Source organism: Hyaena hyaena, unplaced genomic scaffold (assembly GCF_003009895.1).
Source record: "Hyaena hyaena isolate Hyena2069 unplaced genomic scaffold, ASM300989v1 scaffold_480, whole genome shotgun sequence".
Classification (NCBI taxonomy): Eukaryota; Metazoa; Chordata; class Mammalia; order Carnivora; family Hyaenidae; genus Hyaena; species Hyaena hyaena.
The window spans coordinates 979,774-1,005,307 of record NW_024081108.1 but is presented as its reverse complement, the minus strand read 5'-3'; the positions used below and the strand labels follow the sequence as shown (position 1 = coordinate 1,005,307).

General features: G+C 41.4%; 1 protein-coding gene across 1 annotated transcript; it reads right to left on the bottom strand.

The window, feature by feature from the left end:
- Positions 1 to 1,433: 1,433 nt before the first annotated feature.
- LOC120246613 (eukaryotic translation initiation factor 2 subunit 2) lies at positions 1,434 to 2,828 on the bottom strand. The gene has a single exon (XM_039254235.1). The coding sequence runs from the start codon at positions 2,728 to 2,730 to the stop codon at positions 1,729 to 1,731; it is 1,002 nt and encodes a 333-aa protein (XP_039110166.1). The 5' UTR covers positions 2,731 to 2,828; the 3' UTR covers positions 1,434 to 1,728.
- Positions 2,829 to 25,534: the final 22,706 nt, after the last annotated feature.

Genomic DNA, 25,534 nt, shown 5'->3' with positions numbered 1-25,534 from the left:
AAATTTTAAATAAGTTGTTAAGAATATATGAGATGTTTATATAAAATGAAAAATATCCCCAGGCTATATATTTCTGTATACGTATATAAATGTACTTTAAACACATTAACTATTCAATAGCTTTAAAGATTATAAATGTGCAAAACAGGAAACTTGGTAAAAACTTAGAGATGGGTGACATACTCTCTGAGCACATGTTCTGTGTAAAACTCCCGAGTTATGTCCAATATAGTCTAGTACTAAAATATCTTAATGTGAGACCACTTAGCATCTTGGTCTTCTTTCTCTCTCTTGGCAAGGACTTCCACAATTGCACCACATAGCTTAACTCTACAGAATTTGTTTCCTTTTTTTCAAAAGTCTCATACTTAACCTTACCTCAGACTCTGTCTTATTAGTTTACCTTGGTGTGTTTCAGGGAACAAGAGGGTCAGTGAGAGAGAAACCTACCATACTCGATTGTAATAAACGTATAGTTACATACTGACATTTAAACAGTCATGTCAAAATATTCTGCTTCAATGGTATTTCAGGTAATAAATACAAAAATGTAAGTTCAGTTTTACAACGTAGATCTGCACATCACTAGTTTTCAGTCTGCTTAAAACCAGAGAGGCATTCTGAAAGATAATTCTTTTCTAAAGTGGTTTCACACTTGTTTGTATATTATTACCCCATTAGGACAAAGAGCCTTTGTATGCAGCAGGAGAAGATGAGAGGGGACTTTGCAAAATAAAGAAAACCTCCCAAGCATACATATTCACATGGTTTTGTCAAAACACATATTATTGTGTTGTATATATATTATTGTGTTTATGTATAAAATAACTTCTTTATTTATAATTTGATGATAGGAGATTAGTCTGGGTTGAAGTTTTAGAATTATATTTGGGAATAGTGACCCTGGAATGATAATCGCTTAGAAGATAATCTTATGTCTACATATACATATATGATGGCATATATATAATAAGTATATACAACAAACCTGTATATTGAAAATTCAAGTTACTTGATGATTAGGTCTAGCATTTATTGAGCAACTATTTATAGGGACTGCTTTTAGTGCTTACACAAACTAATTTAATCCTCACAGCAATCATGAGACAGGTTCTATTATTATCCCCAACATCGCTCATCTGAAATTTAACACATTCGAAACTGATCTGCCTACTTCTACTACATGCCTTCCTCATAGAATTATCCTTATTAGTTCATACAAATTTCATCCTTTCTGTTGTCCATGCTAAAGACCTGGAAGTTATCCTTAATCTTAATTTCTGTTTCTCTCTCTTTCTCTCTCGACCAGCACATATGGTTGTGCAGGTTGTGCAGTGTACAACGTAAAGAGTCAGTATTCACACTGTAGGCATCATAGATTGTGTCCTAGTACAATAATATTCCAGCAGCTGCCAGTTCTTTTTTTTTTTTTTTTCACTGTTATAATAACTTTAATTTATCTTGCATTTTACATAAGTCTATGAACGATTTTAAAAAAGCACCGCCTTACCCTATCACGTTTTTCTGACAGTTGTTAAAGTAGGCAATGAGTAGATCAACAGCTTGAGCATCGGCATCTTGCAAAGATTTCAGACCAACCAGCCACAAGCCAAAGAACTTGGCAGCTTTTCTATCTTGTATTTAATACAATGGTATATCCACTCTGATGATAAACCTGTCCAGCCAAATCTCCACAACACACTCTGAAAATCAGTGGTGGTTAGCCAATTAGTTAGCTTTGGCACGGAGCTGTGCTCGCTTGCCTGTGACAGCCTGGAAGCCGGTCTTGATGCTGGCAACAGAGCATCGAGAATGACAAGTTTCGCACTGTAAGAAATAGAGTCGGGTATCCTTTTGCAGGATTGTGTCCGGTGATCGGCATGTGTGACAGGTGACGTATTCCTTGATATATCTTCTCAAAACATTTTCTATCTGTTTCTGTTGAAATCTTCCTTTGATTACAAGTTGATTATTTCCATCTATAGAACCACTTGTACCCAATTCAGCCAATAAAAATGCAAGGAGATGTTTGGGCTGACGATGTAATAGTTTACAGATATCTGTAAAGTTGACAAAAGAAGTTTTCTTTGTTCCTACTCGGACAACCTGTGGAGGTTTCATGACAAATTTCCTTTTCTCTCCAGCAACCATATCTGGATTCTTTTCCCTCATAATGTTGAACACTCGATTCAGTAGCTCCTCATATGTGTAGTCTCTTTCTGAGCCTGCCCAAGCAGGGCCTGTCTGGTTACTGAAGGAGATACCATCATCTTTTTTGCTATCTTCATCTTCTAAAGCTTCGTCTTTCTCTAGTATTTCATCCTCCTCTGGGAACTTAACATTCTTCTTTTTCTTCTTTTTATTGCCAAGCATAATATCAAGGTCATCCTCTGGTTCAGCTGCTTCTTGGATATCACTTTCAATCTTAAGGTCCTTTACACCTTCTTCAGCTTCATCAATATCAAATATCTTTTTTGTTTTTTTCTTCTTTTTCTTCTGATTAAAGAAGTTCAAATCATCTAAATCATCAGAAGCATCTTTTTTCCTACTGTCCTCTTCATCGGCTTCTACATCTTTGTCCTCAGTTGGCTCTGGTTCTATTTCTTTTGTTTCTGAGGGCTGAGTTTCTTCTGTCTGGGCATCCCCTTCCTCATCTAACATAAAAGGCTTCTTCTTCTTCTTTTTCTTCTTGCTCATAGTAGGATCAAAAATCATCTCGTCCCCGGACATGGCTGCAGCTCGAGTGGGCTCGGCACAGACGGGAAGTCGGACGGGTCAGCCCCAGGCCCCAGCGGCAGCGTTGCTCCTGCCGACACTTCTCCCACCACCGCACTCCAGCAGCTGCCAGTTCTAATAGAATAAGTATATTATAACAATTTTCTGACAGATTGAAGGATTCTGGGCTACTAGTGCTCTGTTCACCACCTACACTGAATTATTGCTATGGTCTTCCTGCTTCCACATTCAGCCATTGTCAGCACAGCAATCAGAAAAGTCAGGTCAAATTACACCTCTGCTCAAATCCCTGCAGTGAGCTTTCATTCAGAGAAAAGTCAGAATCCTAACAACAGCTTCGTGAGCTCCTTGTATCCGTGCCTGGCACTGTTTTGTCTGTCTTTCTACTCCCTGCCTCCCCACCCCTCAACTCTGTCATGCTCACCTGTTTATGTGGCCTACACACTCCCCGCTTCGCCACTTCACTCACCATGGACCCCTCTCTTTCCACGTTCAGGTCTTTATTCAACTAACCCTCACTGTGGCCTTCCCTGGCCACCCTGTTTAGAATTGTCCCACCGGAACCAGTCCTGGCTTTTCTCAGAGTCATAGCACTTCTCACCTTCAACATTACTGATACGTTTAATCTATTCTGATGCATTGTATTTTGGTAAGCGTAAACCCCAATGTGGGCAGGGGTCTTTGTTTTATCCATTGTGGATCCCAGGCAGCTACACTTCTTGGCACGGAGAAAGCAATTCATCCTATTTGAAATGAATACATCTTCATTTTACAGATTAGGAAACCAAGGCTCTGAAATCATCAGGTTACTTTTTTCAAGGCCAACAACCAGTAAGTGGTGAAAGTAAGACACAGAGTCACATAATTGAACTTCAAAGCCCGTGCTCTCGAACTTCTGTGCCCTACTGTTATATATCCAACAACATGGTTCTTTAATACTGATGATAATGATGATGATGACAATAGCTAATATTTTTAATGGCTGCCTGTGTCATGCACTGTGTTTTACATGTGTTATCTAATTTGATATCCAGGAAATGTCTCATCTAATTCAGATTGGAGTCCTTAAAGTTTTGGCAAGTGAACCATCATGCCATTCAAGTATAACTAAAGATAAACAGAACTGTATTCCCAAGCCCTGAAGAACAGCATAAACTTCCCTTCTCCCTCTGGGGGAGGCAGGAAATCAGCAACTTCAAATTTCACATGAACAAACTGTGTAGCTATGGGAGAGACCCCAGTGTCATCATCCTATTACGGTTGGCTTCTTCTGCTCAGTTTATTATTCATTTATTCACTCAGACGTTCATTCACATGCAATTATAATTCACTCATTCAACGAACATTCACTGAATGATTGCAATGTGATGTATTATGCCAAGTTCAAAGGCTACAAAGATAAAGATGACATTTTCTGCCCTTGAGGGACTCACAGCCTAGCAAGGCAGACATATGCAAGCACAAGTAATGCCACTGAAGGTGTTAAGTGTGATACTAGAGGATGGGCCCAAAATGCCGTGGAAGGCCGGAGCAGGAGAGGCCTGAGTAGCCCTGTCTGGGAAATACTTCTCAGAGGAGGTACCCTAAGATGAAGAGTTCACCAGGCAGGACTGGGGAGGTGAGGCTCCAGGCATAAGCAGGGATTTGCAAAGGCGCGGAGGCATGACTCATGTAGACACCCGGGGCGCTGCGCACAGCAAGGAATAACTGGCGCTAGGAATCCACGTGGGGAAGCGGGGCGGGGGGTGGGGGGGAGGAAGGAAAACAGGAGCCAGAAGGCTTTTAAATAAGGTCATGATTAGATCAGATTTTCATCTTGAGAAAATGCCTCAAGAGTCTGGATGGAAACGGAATTAAGCGGGTAAGGCCAGACAGGAGGCAGCAGCTCCCTGGCACTTTGAAGCTGCTGCTTTGATGCAGGTGTTTTGGCTGGGGGATATTTAGAGGTGGCCTAAAAATAATTACATTTTCACCTCTTAAAAATTACCAAGTGATGTGCAAAACAGCCGTCTCACCTCGTTGAGGAACCTCGCCCCGTGCCAGCTCTTAAATCTGTGGAGGCCGGGAATGGGGTGAGAAGCAGGGTGAGAATTAGACAACATCTGGCAGAGGAGCCACACATAGCCAGGAGCCATGTGCCTACTGCAGGCTCTGAGCTTAGAAAGAGCCATTAATATGCAGTGAGCACCCTGCTCCTTCTGCGAGAGTTCCTTGCATTTTGCAAGAGCTGGTTACTCCCCAGCAGTTATAGTTGTAACAGTGATTTACTTTTAGGTAATAAACATTATCAAGTGCCTTAACCAATATGTGTTCTATTTTCCATTAGAGAAATCTTAAGAATAGAAACTTCTGCTTTTATGGGCTTCCATATAATGTTCATTGTCTTTGGGGGTTTCATCTTATACACTGGAAGGGAAGCTGGAGAGAGGGCATGTTCATGAGGACTATTTTATTTTATTTTTTATTTTTATTTAAAATATTTTTTTAACATTTATTCATTTCTGAGAGATAGAGTGCAAGTCGGGGAGGGGCAGAGAGAGAGGGAGACACAGAATCAGAAGCAGACTCCACACACTGAGCTACCAGCACCAAGCCCAACACAGGGCTCGAGCCCACGGGCAGTGAGATCATGACCTGAGCCGAAGTCAGACGCTCAACCGACTAAGACACCCAGGTGCCCCTGGACTATTTTAATTGTGTTAAAAAATAAAGCCATTCATTGTCTTATTGAACTGAGGAGTCTGGAATACAGCTGATTTCAGGCACAGTGGGATCAAGGGACTCAGTGATATCATTGTGGAGCTCTTGTTTAATTAAATTAAATTAATTAATTAATTTTTAAAATTTACATCCAAGTTAGTTAGCATATAGTGCAACAATGATTTCAGGAGTAGATTCCTTAATACCCCTCACCCATGTAGCCCATCCCCCCTCCTACAACCCCTCCAGTAACCCTCTGTGTGTTCTCCATATTTAAGAGTCTCTTATGTTTCGTCCCCCTCCCTGTTTTTTATATTATTTTTGCTTCTCTTCCCTTATGTTCGTCTGTTTTGTATCTTAAAGTCCTCATATCAGTGAAGTCATGATATTTGCCTTTCTCTAACTAATTTCGCTTAGCATAATACACACTAGCTCCATCCACGAAGTTGCAAATGGCCAGATTTCATTGTTTTTGATTGCTGAGTAATACTCCATGGTGTGTGTGTGTGTGTGTGTGTGTGTGTGTGTCTCATTCACATCTTTGTCCATATTTCGGCTATTGTTGATAGAGCTGCTATAAACATTGGGGTGCATGTGCTCCTTTGAAACAGCACGCCTCTATCCCTAGGTATTTACTAGGTAAATACCTAGTAGTGCAATTGCTGGGTCGTAGGGTAGTTCGCTTTGTTTTGAGACAAGTCTTCTTCACATGGCAGGCTAAGCAGTCGCTTGCATCCTAACACTCATATCTGACTAGCTGAGTGAACCCCGGTAACAGAGAATTTTTTTCAAGATAGCTTTTGAAAAGATGTCCCGAGAAAGACTCTGACTGGTTGGGTGGGTCATATGCTAATCCCTAAACTATGGTCCAAGACATGGGGTGTTTTACCTGACCAAGCTGGGAGCACATGTCTGTCTGTAGAGGGTGTGGGTTGGGGGGCAGCAGTGTGAGGGTTCGGCCCTACTGGAATCCTATAGGATGAATACCTCCCAAATAGGTTCTTTTTTCTCAGAAGAAAGAGGGAAATTGTATGAGATATCCATTCTAGGTATAGTAGATAAATAATGATTATTCTAGGACAACAGGCATAAACTGGAAGTCTCCTAGGCCGCTTAAGAAATATGGTCACCCTACCTATGTGGGAGAGGCTTTTTGGGTACAACATGATCCTTTATTTTTTTTACTCCAAATTGCAGAGAAAATCTTCAATAACATTTCTAATAGTTCCTTCAGTGCTCTTATATATACATTATATGTAAGATCAAACTCACTCACAGTTCGAGCTAACTTTTTCTAGCTTAACCTTGATTTGCCAGAATTTAAAGCACATTTTTTCCCTGATTATAGAAGTCATCTTTAAAAAAAACTCATGAAAAAATAATATTAAATAATGTGACTAAAATAGAAATTCAAAGTCCCTGTAATTGGGCAGTCAGGAAATACATAAGTGTCACTATCTTTTAGTAATAGAAAAGCTGAGTTTTGACCATGCGGTTTTGACCCAGATGCTTAGAGACAAATAGGAAGTTATCAGGAGAATCCACAAGTGAAACATCTCATCAGGACCTCAAGTAAGGTAGCAGTTGAGGTCCTGGAAGGAAGGAGACTGAGCTGAGAGATATATTTAGGAGCTGGGCCTGAGGACTTGGTGATTGGACCAAAAGTGCAAGGGAGAGATTGATGACTTTGTTTGTGGATCAGGTAACAACCTAGAAAGAATGTTCATCAGAGAAGAACTATTGGAAGAAAAGGAAGACTGGAAGATGTAAATGAAAAATGCCTCTGAGAGGCACCTGGGTGTCTTAGTCGGTTAAGCGTCCGACTCTCGCTTAGGTCATGATCTCACGGTTCGTGGGTTCGAGCCCCGCGTCGGGCTCTGTGCTGACTGCTAGCTCAGAGCCTGGAGCCTGTTTCAGAGTCTGTGACTCCCTCTCTCTCTGACCCTCCCCTGCTCACACTCTCTCTCGCTCTCCTAGAAATAAATAAAACATTTAAAAAAATTCTTTAAAAAAAGAAAAATGCCTCTGAAACTCTTCTGGGTCTGATTTAATTTACAGCCTCATTCTGGGAAGAAATGCATGCATTCCCTAACAAAATGTGTAAGTAATTTTCTGATAAACTTTAATGGAATTAACACTATTCTGGGAACCAGTAATCATCCCTCACCTGCCTGACCACCAGTCAAGAGTCCTGTGACCCACAACCAAACCTTCTTTTTTTTTTAATTTTTTAAATGTTTTTATTTATTTCTAGGTGAAAGAGAGAGAGACAGCGTGAGCAGGGGAGGGTCAGAGAGAGAGGGAGTCACAGACTCTGAAACAGGCTTCGGGCTCTGAGCTGGCAGTCAACACAGAGCCCGACGCGGGGCTCGAACCCACGAACTGTGAGATCATGACCGAAGTGAAAGTCGGACGCTTAACCGACTAAGCCACCCAGGCGCCCCACAACCAAACCTTCTTATCTTTCTCCTCTCTCTCTGTCTCTCTCTCTCTCTCTCAACAATAACAATTTAACATTTTCTTTACCTACAAAATGCCCTGCCAAGACATAGTCTTTGAAATGACTCTGACAGGCCTTTTCTGTTGTAGCAAGATTATGATGAAATTTCAATATGGGATTGCCACCAGGGCTTGTAGAGGCAGATAGTATCTGCTTCATTTATAGATATGTTAAGTCTGATTTCCATGAAAATTTTTGTAAGATAAAACTAACAATTTAAAAGTATTTATTAATGTAATATACACTTACAGGAAGTTTGGAAACCCCATAAAAGTAGAAAGCACAGCAATCTTATTTTTACATTTTATGTGTTCATTTCCCCCCATTATTTGTTGTTCCTTCTGTGAATTTTTAAAATATTTATTTATTTATTAAAGGTTTTATTTTTAAGCACTCTCTTTACCCGGTGTGGGGCTCAAACTCGCAATCTCGAGACCAAGAGTTGCCTACTGAGCCAGCCAGGTGCCCCTCTTTCTGTAAATTTTCTGTCTAAAGACTTTGACTATTTTTCTATTGGTTTGTTGTCTTTTTAAAAAAAAGTTTAAATGTTTTTATTTATTTTTGAGAGAGACAGGGACAGAGTGTGAGCAGGGGAGGGGCAGAGAGAGAGGCACACACACACACAGAATCCAAAGCAGACTCCAGGCTGAGCTGTCAGTACAGAGCCCGACACAGGGCTCCAACTCATGAACCACGAGATCATGACCTGAGCCGAAGTCGGACCCTTAACTGACTGAGCCACCCAGTGCCCCTGATTTGTTGTCCTTTTAAAATTAAATAGTTGGAACCTTTTTAATATGAAGGATATTGCCCCAAACAATTGATCTTTCTAGATGGGGGCTCGTTTTTTGGCTAGGACTTCTGCTTCGGGGTGGGCTCCTTAGCAGTTCCTCTTACAGGCTTGTTTTAACACCACCGAAAGCTAACTGCTCTTCAGTGGTTACTATGCATCAGGCACTTGGTAACGTGGCCTCCTGACAAGAACCATTGCCTTTGGCTGCACTCCCCAGGGATGAGCACAGGGCCTGGCACATGGCAGGGAATAAATACTTGGTGAATCATGATAGCTGTAACATTCTTGAGTGATGACTATTTGCCAGGAGTTACTAAGCCTGCTGCATGCATTATTTCGCTTGAATCCTCAAATTCTGTGAAGCAAGTGCAATTATTGCCACCATTTTACAGATGAAGGAACTGAGCATAGAGAAGTTAATAATTCATTGGAGATCCCACTGTTAGAGCTGAGATTAAAACCCAGTTCTGTGTTATGTTGGAGTTTAAGATTTTAATTATGACGCTATCAAGAGAATTGTATTCAGAAGGAGAATTTTAGACTTGAGGCATGAACCCTTGACTCTGTGAAGAATTCCACATTAATGTGGTCTCACATCACAAAATTTGTGTCCTGATGTTATTTTGAAGCAGTTTTTTTTTAAATGAAATTGAGAGCATTGCATTATACAATTAGAAAAATCCCACATCATAAATTTCATGTTTCTCAAAGGTCCCAAATTCTAACCAGGCAGAGTATGGCAGGAAAAGAACCCAATGGAGGATGAAAAGACCCCACAAGTAAAAAAATGAGCTAATGATCCAGACTATCTTCGTGAAACTACCAAGGGGTGCAAAAGGCAAAGTCAGTTTCACAGAATTATCTCTTCCTTTGTTGAATTTTCATAGTAGCTCAGATTTGAAACCTTAGTCTCATGTTACATCTAGTTTTTGTAACACAAGTTAATTGAAATCATTTTCTACTCATACAATTTTATGAGTGTTGAAGTGTAAAATCCTTTTCCTTTATGTAGAATCAGATTCCAAATTGATTTGTCCAATTTAGCTTGAATTTATGTTTCTACACAGAGTGCTGGCCACCTTCACAGCCACACGAAGACAGCATCCTCCGCAGCCCACCTGCCACTCTCTCAGCTCCTGGGGGGCTGACTTGCTGGGGTCAAGCAGATCAAGGCCTTATTCAGAGCCAGCTAACTACTCCTTTCCCCTGGGATACTCATGAGGATGTCCCCATTTGCAGGGCCTTGCAGCCACGGTCGGGAGACTAGTGATGGGCCACACTGACTGGACCTACACTCTTTAGTCATGAGTGGGAGCATGGTGTGGGCTACTGACAAGCAGATGCATTTTGCTCATCTTCCTTTTAACCCACTTTCTCTATGGCTAGTCGGTTAGAATATATGTTGTGTGTTTTTGTGGAAAGAACACAGGACCGTGAATCAGAAAACACATGTCCTTAGTCTATGTGATTTAGGACAAAGCATTTCAATTTCCGAGCCTTGGTTCCAATTGTAAATGAGGGATAATAATATCTTTCTTATGGAATAATTGCAAAGATCAAATGAGATAATGTGTTTGAAGATGCATCACAATGCTCTATGTACCTTATGAATATTTCGCCATATAAAATTTTATTCCAATTTTCTAACTGAGGAACCTGAAATTCATTGGGATTAAGGCCACACCTCTACTAAGAGACAAAGCAAGAGTCTGAACCAAGTCTAATTCTAGAAACTCCAGTCTTTTTTTTTCACATGCTGCTTCCTTAAACAAATTCAAGTTGCTAGTGTGGCTATACTTTTTTTTTTTTTTTTTTTTGGCAATGTATGCGAGAAAATGTTAACCTTAATCTCAAGAGTATCATACAACACTCCTGAGGACCCTGCCCCAGCCATCCCTATGGGATACCTAGCAAAGAGAATACCCAGGTCTTGACCTTCTTTGGTGGCACCCAGATTTCTCATAGACCAGAAAGAGGGGCACAACATAAGTGTGTGTCACAGTGGCACCAGCTGCTATTACTCAGCGTGCTATTTTAACACTAAACAATTCAGAGTGAAGAAAACATCCTGCGTTTATTCTTTGTCCATTGTACTCTGGTGCCCTACAAATCGAGTCATATAACAATATATCATTGCAAGTGGCTTTAGGTAATTCTTTTTACCAAGATGATACAATAAGAAACTGCAACCTCCTGACTATAACAAACAAACAAGAAAATGCTTTCTGTCTGTCAGATGAACTTACTAATTAAAAATAATATCTGCTAGGGAAATCTATATATATTTCTAAAAACACTTCAAAAGGGGAGGAAAAGAATGGGATATCTTCCCACTTTCGTGCCTGAGGAATCTCCTCTAAAAACTGATGCAGATCTTGAATTTGGGTGATTACAGTTTCTTTACAAGTTATAAATATGTCTTTGTTGATTTACAGTTTCTCATTCAGTATCTTTCTTGCAACTGGCTGTGCAAATTCTATTAATTAACTGACTTCTTAATAATGCCTCAGTTGCTACAGTATGGAAGCCTCTGTAGGCAGGCGTACATTTTACACACACAGCTTCTAAAATGTAAAAGCCTAAGGTAGTGCAAGTGATCACTGCTATGTGGGTGTCTCCACACACTGGCTTTCTCTAGTTAAGGCCTCGGCTCTCCTTCTGCTCCTGCACTTGGCACATGTAACATATGATAAGCGCCCACGCCTCCCGGAAAGGTGGCCGGAGATAAGGGAGCCTGGAGAAAAGAGCAGAGCACTGAAGTCACTTGAGGATTTACCTTTGATTTCAAAGCTGTTTATAATTTAGAGTCCCAAGTAATGATGGGATCACTAGTGTAGTTGTGGTCACTAGATTAGGGTTACCTTGTTCCTTTTTACTGTTACTAAAAAGATCTTTTTGGGGCACCTGGGTGGCTCAGTCGGTAAGGGTCTGACTTCAGCTCAGGTCATGATCTCATGGTTCATGTGTTGGAGCCCCGTGTGGGGCTCTGTGCTGACAGCGCGGAGCCTGGAGCCTGCTTCAGATTCTGTGTCCCCCCCTCTCTCTCTGCCCCTCCCCTGCTCACACTCTGTCTCTCTCAAAAATAAATATTTAAAAACTTAAAAAAATGATCTTTCTTTCTCGTATGATATGCACAGTACAGACAGAATTTCAGAAAACAACAGTAAAAGAGCATCAAAAGAAACAGAAAATCAGAGTTTCGCTCAGGGATAACCTTTTGCTTGCATGTTTCATCACACACACACACACACACACACACACACACACACACAAGAACGTACTGAGTATTGTCATACCTCACATAATTCTTAGCCTTGGCGACAGTTCGAACATTTATTCATGCCAACAAGTATTCATCTACAGAATGATGTTTTTTATGACTAGAGTTATAATGTCATTAAAAAAATTTTTTTAATGTTTCTTATTTTTGGGAGAGACAGAGATAGAGACAGAGAGCAAGCAGGGGAGGGGCAGAGGGAGAGGGAGACAGAATCAGAACTTGGCTCCAGGCTCGGACCTGTCAGTACAGGGCCCCATGCAGGGCTTGAACTCATAGACCATGAGATCATGGCCTGAGCTGAAGTTGGCTGCTTAACCGATGGAGCCACCCAGGCAACCCTTGTCGTTTTTAACATCCAGTGTTTAAGTCTGTAGAATCTAATAATCAGTATAACTAATCCCCTCTTCTTAGGTATTTAGATTATTCTCAACTTTTCACTATTTTAAACACATGGGATAATTACCTTTGTTTATTTCCTTACTATAAAACTATAAAAGTGAAATTTCTGGGTCAAATCAGTATATTTTAAGGGTGCTGATGCATATTACTTAATTGCCATCCAGAAAGGATCCCATTTCACTCCCACCAGTTGGGTGGAGAAGTGCAAATCTTGGCGCTGTCCTATTATTCTTCTTAATGTGTTGGGTTTGAAAATGGTAGCTCATTGATTTATAAAATTTTCTTCTGTTGGAGTGGTTCAGTCAGTTGAACATCTGACTTTTGATTACAAGTCAGATCATGATCTCACAGTTCCGCGAGATCGAGCCCTGTGACTGATTCTGTGCTAACAGCATGGAGCCTTCTTGGGATTCTCTCTCTGCCCCTCCCCCACACATACACTTTTTCTCTCTCTCAAAAATGGATACACTTAAAAATTTTTTCTTCTGTTATTTTTAAAAATTTTATTTGAGAGTAAGAGAGAGGGAGTGAGAGTGAGTGGGAGCAGGGGAGAGGGGCAGAGGGAGAGAGAGAGAATCTTAAGCAGGTTTCATGCCCAGCGTGGAGCTGGACATGGAGCTCAATCTCATGACCCTGAGATCATGACCTCAGCTGAAATCAAGAGTCAGAGCTTAACTGACTGAACCACCCAGGTGCCTCTCTTCTGTTATTTTTAAATGAAGAGCAGAGCTAAATAGTTTTTTCATATTTTTATTCATCCTTGGCCTTTCTCCCCCTAGCTGCTCATTTATGTCCTTTCTCTATTTTCCTATTGGTGAGTTCCTCCTTTTTCTATTAATTTGGAAGACCGGTTATATTTTAACAATAACAACCATCAGTTATATTTTAACAATAACAACCATTGTTTTTCATATGTAACAAAGATTTTCCCAGCACATCATTTTTCTTTTGTGTGTGTATGGTTTAATCAACAAATGTTTTTAACATTTACATCGTGGATCTCTTAATTTTTTCTATAACATTTTCCATCTTTGGTGTTTTGTTTATAACAGGTTTCCCTACCCAAAGCCTGGCCAGATCTGTTATGTTCTGGACATTTAATTCATTTGGAGTTTATTTTGGTTTATACTTTGAAGTATGGGTCTAACTTCCAGTTTTTTCTCAAATAGCCAAATCATTTCTCCCCAAGATCATTACTGAACAATCTACTTTCATTGTATTCTAAGTACGTATGAATCTTCAGATCTATTTCAGATGGGCCTTTGTTTTTAAAGCAGAGGTGACTCAGAGAAGATAAGCTCTTTAGGACGAGGCAAGGATTGAAGTCACTGCCATGGCTGTTTCTACAGAGCACGGCCACAGACTAGAAATGAAGGCATGAAAGAGATAGAAATTTCTAAAATGCAGAAAAGATCATCTTTTCAAGTGTCTAAAAGATACTGAGATGTAGTTTTCTCCCAATTTTTCTTTCATTTCATGTCATTGGTTTTTAAAAATGTGATCTCAGTTTAATTATTATTTTTTTAGACTTAAAAAATGTTTATTTATTTTTGAGGGGGGAGGGGCAGAGAGAGGGAGACAGAGCATCTGAAGCAGGCTCTGTGCTGACAGCAGACAGCCGGATGAGGGGCTTGAACTCATGAACCTCAAGATCATGACCTGAGCCAAGGCTGGACGCTTTATCAACTGAGCCACTCAGGTGCCCCCAGTTTAACTATTACACATAAATAACACATATATTTTAAAATTCTTTTTTCTGTCCTGGTCCACACTAGCTTTCCTCATAAATAATATATTATTAAGAAAGAAATTTTAGTAGAATCAGTTTGCACTTGGTTATAAATGCTTTGCAGATAACTAGATTAAAGCTAGCAAAACCAGTACTGAGATTTTTTTAAACTAAAAATAGGGGGGGAATATCCCTTCTTCCTTCTATTAGGACCAGCACTAAACTATCTAGTAACAGGCAAGCTTTGATTTAGTGACCATTAGAGAAGTTTCCATATCCTCTCTTGATGTAGCCCATTCCAGTATTTAATGATTTTCATAATATAAAAATCTCTCATGCAGTAATATAAGCCCTTTCTTTCTTTCTTTCTTTCTTTCTTTCTTTCTTTCTTTCTTTCTCTTTCTTTCTTTCTTCCTTGTCTGTCTGTCTGTCTGTCTGTCTAATTACTGAATGATGGTTTTCTTTGGGCTATTGTCCCTCACACTTCTCTTCTCCAGATTGAGTAATTCCAACCCCATATGTAGATTAAATCAAGATAATTTCTCTTATATTTATCTGGTATTCAAAAACATCAGAACAATTAGTGACATTAACTAAGGGCCAACCACACACACACACACACACACACACATGCATATGTACATGTACACTCCATCATTTTAAAAATATTTAAGATTGACTCCAAAATTTCCATTTTAATTTTGGCAAAATACCTTTCATTTTGTCTAAACAAAGACCAACTGTAATACACTGAATTAGCTTTTCATTTTAGTGAAAAACTTGAGCAAAGCCCAAGAGGATCCCTTCATTGCAGAGGGGCCTGGATTTGACTGTGGGAGGCAGAGAATCACAAGACCATGTTTGTCATGAACATAAACTTCTAGCACTTACTGTCATTGTGCTCTGCTCTGAGCCTGCACTTCCAGAAGGAAGTTTATCCTCCTGGGGAGAGAGAGCAAACAAGTAACACAACCACATTAATAGATAAGATGGATGCATGAATAATGAATTACACTGTAGAGCTAGGTGATTGGGCAGTAGGAATGGCAAATGACATGGGGCAGAAGACATGTGTTCTGACTTGAATGTGTTGTAAAGACATAGATTCAGTAGGGTCTTTGGGCTATACTATGGGTTGAGGGACGTCAGCCAAAAAACTGGGCACAGTAGAGGCCAGTCACATTTCAGCTCTCTGCAGAGCACCTTACCCCGGCCCAGCTGCCATGAGGTAGGATTTCATTCCCTAGGCCCTTTCTACTCCACCCTGTCCCTTCACCCATAGCTACCTCCCTTCCTAATTCCTCCTGATGGAGCTTTGGGTACAGGGCCCAGAGACTCTGTGGAAATGACTTGTGTCAGGTGGATCTTAGCCAGAATGAGATGATACCTAGGGTGACAGAGCTAGGGAGTATTGTGACTCTAGATTTGTTGCTTAGTAAAAATTGTCTGAGTGACAGCACATGTCCTGCTTCCTCTTTTATCCGTAACATACAGCTCTGCTTTAATCTACCTACCACCCACTCCCAAGGGGAAGGTCTGGAGCCACGACACATTCAAATTCCCTAGAATGGTGCTATTCCCACAGAGTGAGCCAGTCAGATCTCCAAGACGGCAGACTCCTGAGGTCCAGGGGCTCGGCCAGAGGTGTGGGCTTCTTGGCAAGCTAACATGTTGGTGCTCCTTCAAGCTAATATTTAAAAAGACTCTGGACTTTTCCATTGAGTGTTTGAAGTAGATTCCAAGTGCAATGGCAGGTGGAGGAGCAAGTGGACTCGGGGTCGGGGGGCGGGGGAACTCAGCACCTCCCCTGTTGACCCAGCGATCCTGTTCTGACCATAACTCACAAAGGAAAACAAAAGCTTAGTAATTAATTGCACTCACCTTCCTTAGAAGGTAGCTGACCAACTCCTTTTATTCAGAGATGCCTCTTAAAGGTTCTAAATCCCAGCCCATGTGGCTAAACAAGATCTTTATGCCTTTGAATCACATATAATACTTTCCCTGAGAGGAGTCTGGTTGAGTACCATTTTCAACCCCTTGTTTCGTTTGTACCATTTGGTTTTGTTTTGAACACACACACACACACACACACACACACACACACACCCTCAATGGATTGGGACTCTTGGAAGTTGTCCTACCAGCCCCTGTCTTGATCTAATTCTGCATGGGCAGTAGTTCACATGGCTCACTTAATGCCCCGTTACTTTTTGAGTTAACGCACACAAAACCAAGACTAAGACAGCTTACTTCCTCACCAATTCAGAGCAATTTACAAAAAGCTATATTCCAAGTTTTGTTCTCAGATTACATCAGAGGCAGGAAGCATTTTTAGCAGGTGGCATAGGCTCTGTGGGATTGTTTTTTGTTAAGGAAATAATCTTTCATCATCAAGCTGGGGGCCCGTGAAAAAGCCTTTGTTACTTTAACTTGGGCACTTGGTGTTTGTCCAGCTGCCCTGACCTCTCCTGGTATGACTGAGTCAGTGGGGAAAGGGAAAGGCGGTAGCCCTGGTAGGTAACCCTCAGGATCCTTCTAGAAGGGATAAGCAGTGTCTGGATGGAATCAGAAAGAACAAAGGGTATCCCAAGATTTCACTACCCGAAGAACCCATTTGATAGTTGTAACAACCAAAGAGTCACCCAGCCAGCAGTTTATTGCATGGTCTGTGGGGAAATAAGGAGGTTTGGGGTCCCATTTTACCAAGAGAAGAACTCAGTATTTAACTTAGATCTCCAAGTTTACCCAAAGGACAGACCTCCCTATGGACATCTAAGCAGACACTTACCTGGAGGCCGTGTGGATTGTTGTTTGGACTTTCTGGTCCAGGCCTTTTCAAAAGCATTAAAAATAAACCCACACTGCAAGAGAAGGTGAGAATTATTTCAACAGGGTGAAGAAATCCTAGTTCAGGCAAGTTAGTTAGGAGTCATAAGCTGGTCACCAATTGGGTGAATGTAGCCCGTGATTGGTTTGGTTTGCAGGGTGCTTTAATTTTTTAAAAAGTTTGCAACCTCTGCACAAGACAGTCACTATACTCCTGCTAACATTCAGGATTTGGGTTGAGGCTCACATGTGTTTTCTGAGCACACGATGGGGCAAGCTTTCTGACAGATTGTTCATTCAGCCACTCACTCCTGCTAAGTGGCCTTAAAATAAATCACGGAACTGAGCAGCAAAGGGCCCTGTCTTCTGAGTATTTGAACCTCTCCTCTCCAGAGTGTGGCTCAGAGTGGGATTAGGAGAATCTCGTGCTGGCAACAGATAAAGGGGGGTCCATGGAGGCAGGAGTGGGCCAGCCGAGGCCTTGTGAAAATTTACATAAGCCTGCTAGAAGTAGGGGCTCAGAGGCCCAGAAGGGACAGGAGGAAACCAGAGCAAAGGAAAACATCTGTAATGGGCTGTGAGGGCGAGTAGGCTGCAGAGGTTGGAGCAGGCACCGCCCACCTCCAGAACAATCAAGCAGCTGCCAGAGCAAACCTTTTTCCAGTTGGGTTTTCTTTGATTGTCGTTCTTCCCTTCCTAGGGCTGCGGGGACTTTGAACTAACCCTCAGTGGGAAAGCTAGGAGGGTGCTCACGTATAGAAAAATCTTAGGGAAGGTAGCTAAGCCCGGCTGGGAGCAATTGCAAGGTGAGTGGGATGGAGGAAGCCAGGAAGGATTGTGGAGAGACCGGATGGAAGAGAGACAGTGGCTTAAAATCTTAGCCATGGCGGGCCTTCTTAAAGCTACAGGCCTCCTGCCCAGCCGGCGGCTGCATCCAGCACTGTGTACAGGAGCCTTCCTTCCGTGTGGATCTCGTTCCTGGGCCTGCCAGGAGAGCAGAATAGATAGGGTGGCCCTAATGACCGTGCCCCCAGCCACAAAGGATCCTTTGGAAAAAAGATCCATTGTTGATCTACCTTCAAGACTAAGCAATGATTAGTTGAATGTTTAACAAATCACCTTTGTATTAAAAAAAAAAAAAAAAGGGAAGAAGTAGAAGAAGAAAAGGAAAAGGAAAAAAAGCACAAAACTTAGTAAAGAATAGGGGTGTTAGTTCCCTGAGACCACTCTCCCATCAGACTCAGGCACACGGCTTGCTCTTGCTCCTTGGCGGACTTGCGAGAAACAGAAGAGAGAGGTAAAGAGAAGAGCAACCTTAGCTTTTGGGAGCAGACGCCGAGGGCTCTGGGGTGAGACTGGAGAGATTGACATGCAGCGTGTAAGTAGACAGAACACGCACCTCATCAACCCTGGCACCAGCCCCAATAAAGAACTCTGAGGCTCCGCAGTCTGAAATAACCCCAGGCAGAGGCTTGAGGTCGGTATGGGGAAGGCCCACAGGACCGTGGCGTGGAAGGTCTCAGCAGGAGAAGGCCAGAAACAGCCCCCAAGTTTAGTTTCTGATGACATCCAAGGGGCCTGGAAAGGGATCCAGAAGATTTTTCCAGGTAAGAAAGTTCACAGATGTGTGGGTGGGGAGCAAGTCAGCTCCAGGATTTCTCAAGTCCAAGTGAAGGACCAAGCAGCAGCAGATGCAGGGTAGAAGGCGCACACCGACAGTGGGAGAAGGTCGCTGCTGCAGTCTTGGAGGCATCGTCAGCCCCGACGGGTCGAGTGGGAGCAGCATGGACACCCGTGTGGAGACCGGCTCCCACCATTTCCAGGAGCAAAACGCTTGGGCTGTGGGAGCCAGGAGCAAGGCTGACCCCCCACTACCTGGGATTGGGGGAGGGGGAAACTACTACAGCAGGAGTCCAGAGCAGCCCAGTGTCCTCCCCTAACAACCCTACTCAGGATTCTGTATTAACCCCAGGAGTTTAGGAAGGCGTGGGAAAGAAAGGGAGGTCCTGAATGGAACTGAATCGCAAGTCACCGGCCAGGGCTGACGAGACCCTGGAGGTAGCACTCATACTGTGGCAGTGAGGGCTGGTGCTGATCTAGCAACCAACACCACTGGGGGACCACCCCCCCCCCCCCCCCCGCCACCGCAAGTGGAGGAAGTGCTAAGGAGAAGACAAATGAACTGGTAGTGCAATAGATCCTTGCATAAGGAAGCATCATTTAGCAGTAACGGTTAAGTGTCCCCTTTCTTGCATCTAGTCAGATTCCAATTCGTGGAGGCGAAGGCAGGTATTCACAGAGGAGCAGTCTCTGCAATAGTGGCACTGCGGACCAAGGATCACGATCATGTTGCAACATTTGACATTTTCCTCTTAAAGTTGCAGTATGTTGTTCTGGATCAGTAGTCCTGGGGACGCCTGAAGTCCCAGGGACTCTTTCAGGGTCTGTGAGATCAAACTATTTTTTCCTAAAAGTACTAAGATGTTATTTGCCTTTTCCACTCTCATGCTTTGTCAAGTGTGGAGCTTTCTGGAGGTTGCAAGACATGTAATGACGTCAATGCTCTGAGAGCTGGTGGGATCTGTGATTATATATTCCCGTGTTTTAAAAACTTCCCAGTATTCGCTCAGGTTCCGGGGCTGCATCCGCGCACAGCCTGTCTGTCGGGTCTGTGCACCGGTCCCCGCCACTCCTCTGCCAGCATGCTGTCGTTCACCAAAGAACACCAATGTCCCCCGCGCCTCTGTGTAGTACCGGCCCCTTTCCGAGCTTCCCCAGCAGCTGACACAGGCCACCGGCAAGCGCGCCCAGTACACGGCGGTGCACGTGGTCCTGGACCGGCTCGTGGCGTCTGGGTGCTCGAGAGTGGGCGCGCACTGGAGTCTGCAAGGCATCAGCAAGATCTGCGGCGCGCCAGGACCCCTCCTTCAGCAAGCTGCTGTGGTTTAGAGAGATTAAGACCACCAACGGCGCTCATCTCGTCAGGGTTGGGGCTTGAATTCTATCACAGGTCTGTCTGAATCAGAACCGATAATGCTGAACAGTTGGACACACGTCTGGCAAACGGAGAGTAGGATCTGGGGCACCCTGGAGGACGAGATGTGCATCACAGAGGGTGGGGGTTTTTCTTTTGTTTAAGCATTACTTTTGTTTTAATTGTGAGTATGAACTAATGTACACTTACCGAAAAAATTTTAAATCATAATAAAGGAAATTGCAGAAAGAAAAACCACAATAGCACCTGTAATCCCACCGTCCCGACAGAACTACCTGAAAAATTGCAAAGAGGTGGGCATTTCTTTCCAGATTTTTTTTGGTTTTGTACATACACAGACACAGACACACACACACACACACTTTTTTTTGTTGTTAAAAAAATTTTTTTTAATGTTTTATTTATTTCTAGGAGAGAGAGAGAGACTGCTTGAGCAGAGGAGGGTCAGAGAGAGAGGGAGTCACAGACTCTGAAACAGGCTCCAGGCTCTGAGCTGGCAGTCAGCACAGAGCCCGACGCGGGGCTCGAACCCACGAACCGCGAGATCATGACCTAAGCGAAAGTCGGACGCTTAACCGACTAAGCCACCCAGGCGCCCCCCACCCCCACACACACACTTAAAAATGTGATTGTGGGGGCGCCTGGGTGAATCAGTCGGTTGGGCATCCGACTTTAGCTCAGGTCATGTTCTCATTGTTCATGGGTTTGAGCCCCACGTCTGGCTCTGTGCTGATAGCTCAGAGCCTGGAACCTGCTTCAGATTCTGTGTCTCCCTCTCTCCCTGCCCCTCCTCCACTCATGCTCTGTCTCTGTCTCTCAAAAATGAATTAAAAATATTTAAAAAAAAGTAAAATCTGATTATGTTACAAATTCTGTTTATATACTGTTTTCTCCAGTATTTTGTGGACATCTTTCCATTTGAAGAAATGTAGATTTACAGAACTATTTAACGATTGCATGGTATTCCATTTCTGTGGATGGGCTATCATTTACTAACCTTTCCCCTGTGGTGGACATTTGAACAATTTCCAGTTTTCACAATAACAAACAATACCTTAATAGTCTTTGTGCACGTATTTGATTATTTCTTTGGAAAAAAATGCTGAAGACAAAATTTGGGGGTCAAAGGCAGCACATTTTAAGACTTTCAACTTATTCAATACATTATCTTTTGGAACTATTATACAAATTTGTATTCCTACCGGCACTGCCTGAGAAAATATTTTCTCAAACCCCTACCAGCTCTGAACATTATCTTTCTTTTTAATCTTTGTCAAGTTCACAGATCACTGTGATATCTCAGGATTATTTTAATTTGTATTTCTTTGATTACTAGTGAAATTAAATATATTTTCTTATGCCTATTGGCCATTTTTACTTCTTTTATGAGCTGCTTTATTATACTCGTGTCCTGGGGTGCCTTGATGGCTCAGTCGGTTAAGTGTCCATCTTCAGTTCAGATCATGATCTCATGGTTCGTGGGTTCGAGCCCCATGTCGGGCTCTGTGCTGACAGTTAGCTCAGAGCCTGGAGCCTGTCTTCGAATTCTGTGACTACCTCTCTCTCTGACCCTCCCCTGCTCATGCTGTCTCTATCTCTCTTTCAAAAATAAATAAAACATTAAAAAAAATGTTTAAATATTATACTCGTGTCCTTTGCCTACTTTTCAGTTGAGATGGCTTTTTCAGAACGTGTCATTCTTAGAGTTACTTTAGCCTTAAGCCTATTTTAAAGCTTTAGGGTTACTTTAAAAAGATGGGTTTTCCCCTGATAAACAAAGTAGTAGTGTGTGCTTATTAAGGAAAATTAAAACCTAGAAAATACAGAGGAAGAAAAGTAAAAATGGTCCATAATTACTTCTTTTTTAAAATGTACAAAGTAAGGGGCACCTGGGTGGATCAGTTAGTTGAGTGTCTGACTTTGACTCAGGTCGTGATCTCATGGTTCATGGGTTTAAGCCCTGCCTTGGGCTCTGCGCTGACAGCTCAGAGCCTGGAACCTGCTTCACATTCTGTGTCTCTCTCCCCATCCCCAGCTTGTGTGCGTGCGCTCTCTCTCTCAAAAATAAATAAATGAACATTTAAAATGTACAAAGTAAAAAGTGAATGTTTTTCCCTTTCTATGTTACAACTCTGTCAATCTGCAGTAGGCGTCCATTTAGACAGAAAACTTATTTGCATATTAAAGATAAAGATAAGATGGTAATTTTTCCTTTAATTTTATTATCATCATTATGAACATGAAGAAACTTTGTATTCATTTCTATTGATTTTTTTCTAGGATGTTCTCTGCTTTTCTTAGGCCATTTGCACTCCCAAAGATACATAAATAAACAGCTCTATATTCTTTTGATAATGTTTTGGCTTTTTTTTTTTTTTTACAATTAACCCTTTAACTCATCTGGAATTTATTCCAGCATATGATGTGAGGTAGTGATCTAACTCTATATTGGTTAAATGGTTATTCATATCATATGTTGAATTGCCCATCCCTTTCAAGCTGATTTCAAAAGTCCATGCATCATTTAGTAATTGTTTTACACGCTTTTGGACTTTGCATTTTGTTTTTGTTTTTTTAATTTTTAAAAATATTTTATTTATTTCTGAGAGAGACAGACAGTGTGAGCAGCAGAGGGTCAGAGAGAGAGGGAGATACAGAATCCGAAGCAGGCTCCAGGCTCTCAGCTGTCAGCACAGAGTCCCATGTGGGGCTTGAACCCACAGACCATGAGATCATCATGACCTGAGCCGAAGTTGGATGCTTAACTGACTGAGCCACCCAGGTGCCCCCACAGCCTTTCAGTAGTAACTGTCCTCATGTAGGACCACAGCATTTCTCTCTAGTAATTAACATCTTTTATGTGCTTCAATAGAGTGCATCTGGACATTTCTTGCTAAATTTCTTTCTGGGGTTTTTGTAATTTTTATTATTTAGATCATTTTTTTTCTATCAAGATATCTAATTGGTTATTGTTGAAAAGAGATGGAAAGTGCCTTAGAGGAGTGAATTCAGGGATATTCATCAAGGGAAGTTAAGCAGAGCCAGGATTCTGTCACAAGGGGCTGCAGACACACTTTAGCTCTAGGGCACATCCTGTTATTGAGGAAAGGTAAATGCAAAGTCACTGGAAAAATGAAACTTATATCCTTCTAATCTGGTTTATAAGCTTTCAAAGAAACAATTTTTTCCCTGCTTTCTCCACAGCACAATATAATTTGAAAAGATTTTCAAGTCTTCTTCAGTGCCTGAGAATGTATTTTTCAGCAATTCCTTTTCAGGATGATGAGAAAAGACTTCCAATCCCCACATACTTTTGGGGCGCCTGCGTGGCTCAGTCAGTTAAGCATCTGACTTTTGGTTTCAGCTCAGATCATGATCTCACAGTTGGTGGTGTTGAGCCCCATGTTGGGCTCTGACAGCACAGAGCCTACTGAGGATTCCCCCCACCCTACCCCCTCTCATACACACACACACACACACACACAGACACACACACACACACCTCTTAAAATAATAATTTAAAAAATCCCCATGTACTTTAACCTAACAGACCCCTCCTCCAGGCTGCTGTATATAGGATATTCCTGATGGCAGGTTTATCTCTTTTGCCTCAACTATCCTAAGGGGTCATCCAAGCTTCAGTTATTCTCTCATGAGTTATGAAATTAGCAAACGAGGATTGTATTTATCTAACAAAAAGTGGGAAATATACATCATTTTGGTGAGTTTTATCTTAGATTTCAGGGTGAATATCATTTAAAACTTCCATCGACCAAATATATCACCAATATTTTTGAAAACAAGTCACAGACAGGGGAACATATTTAACATTTATATAATCCAAATACAAATGATAAAAAGACCATTATATATATGAAGGCACTCATGCAAAACAGGAGAGGAAAAGGAGCAGTTATAAAAACGGGCAAAAGGTTAGTTAAGGCAATTCACTAAAGAGCATATCTGAATGGCCAATAAACATCTGAAAAGAAAAGATTATTTACCAATAATCCTGTAAATCAAAACAATGAGCTCCATTTCACCCATCTTTAATATTAAAAAAATAAGTATACTCATATCACATGTTAGGATACAACAGGAGTTCAGATAGTTTGCTGGTAGTGGTATAAATCAATTCAAAGAGTTTGATATATAATAAAGTTTAAGATATTCATACCTCATGACCCAGCTATTCCCAAAAGAAACTTGCATAGGTGCTTAAGGAGACATGTATAAGGATGTTCAGTGTAGCACTATTGATAATAATGAAACATTGCAAACAATTAATATATACATTAATTGGGTATCAAGTTCACATATATTACATAATAGGGTTTTTTTTCCAGAATAGAATGCTAAATGGACTACATCTATGGTTAGATGTTGACAACTCATCTCAACTACACAATAATGGATAATAATGTTGCAGAATAATTCCTACAATTTGATTCCAATCATTATCATATATTGTTCATGTATGCATTTTTCTGGAGTAAGACTCAAAAGACATAGGTAGAAAGGATACATACGAACTGATGATGCTGGTTGACTCATGAAATAAGGAGCCAACTGGGATCAGAGTGAAAAAGGGACTTCAACTCTCTTTAGAGCTTTATTTCTTTAAAAAAAGGATTCAAATATAATAATATGGAAATACTTGCTGATTATTTGTAGTCCAAATAAGGATATTCATTATTATTCCCTATACTTTTCTATATGTTAAAATACCAATTTTAAAACTCAGTTGAAATAACCTACTTCTCTAATAGAAAGTTAGCCAGCCCATTTCCGTGATGAGGACACATACTGGATTTCTTGCTCTGTGACAGACAGAACATAGCCTTCCTATTGCTGCTCTAGCCTTGGCATCTATATGTATGACAAATTTATGACATACTTCCTTTCAAGTCTGTGATTTTGTAAGTTCAGAAAATCTCTACCAGTTCAGGGGGGTTACCAGGCTCTGAGGGACCACTCATGCTAACGAGTCACTAGTAATGACTATATGAAGTTTGATTTTTCATGGTCTAAAAACTGGACTTCATTAGAGGGTGTATGCTAATTTTCTGTTAGACTCCAGGATGAAAAGGCTAGTCTTACCTAAAAAACAACTAATAAGTTTCCTTTTACTAGGCATTAAGTACTACTACACATTTCTCTTTCTAGATTCCCTTTATGCCTGGGCTTTTAGCAAGTTAGAGCTAATGTAATGATCAGTTGAATTTACCATCTTATTCTAGATCCTTATTCTAGATAATTACCTTTCCATTTCCCCTATATAGTTTTTGATTTTTCGCTCTGATTTATGTGACTGCTGTATTTGCATGTGTTGTAAGTGTTCTTAGAGCCATCTAAAAGGAAATGCATTTTAAAGTAATAAGCAAGACGATTGATGGATAGATGGATGGACTGATTTGAGAACCATAGATTGTATTAATTTACCCTGGGAAGCATGACTGCTAAATAGACCAGCATGTTTTGTCAGCTGCTCAATATATATATTGGCTTGCCAGTATGAGAGTTTACATTAAAAAGTTTCCAGCAAGGTTTCTCAGTTAGCGCAAAGTCAGTCTTTC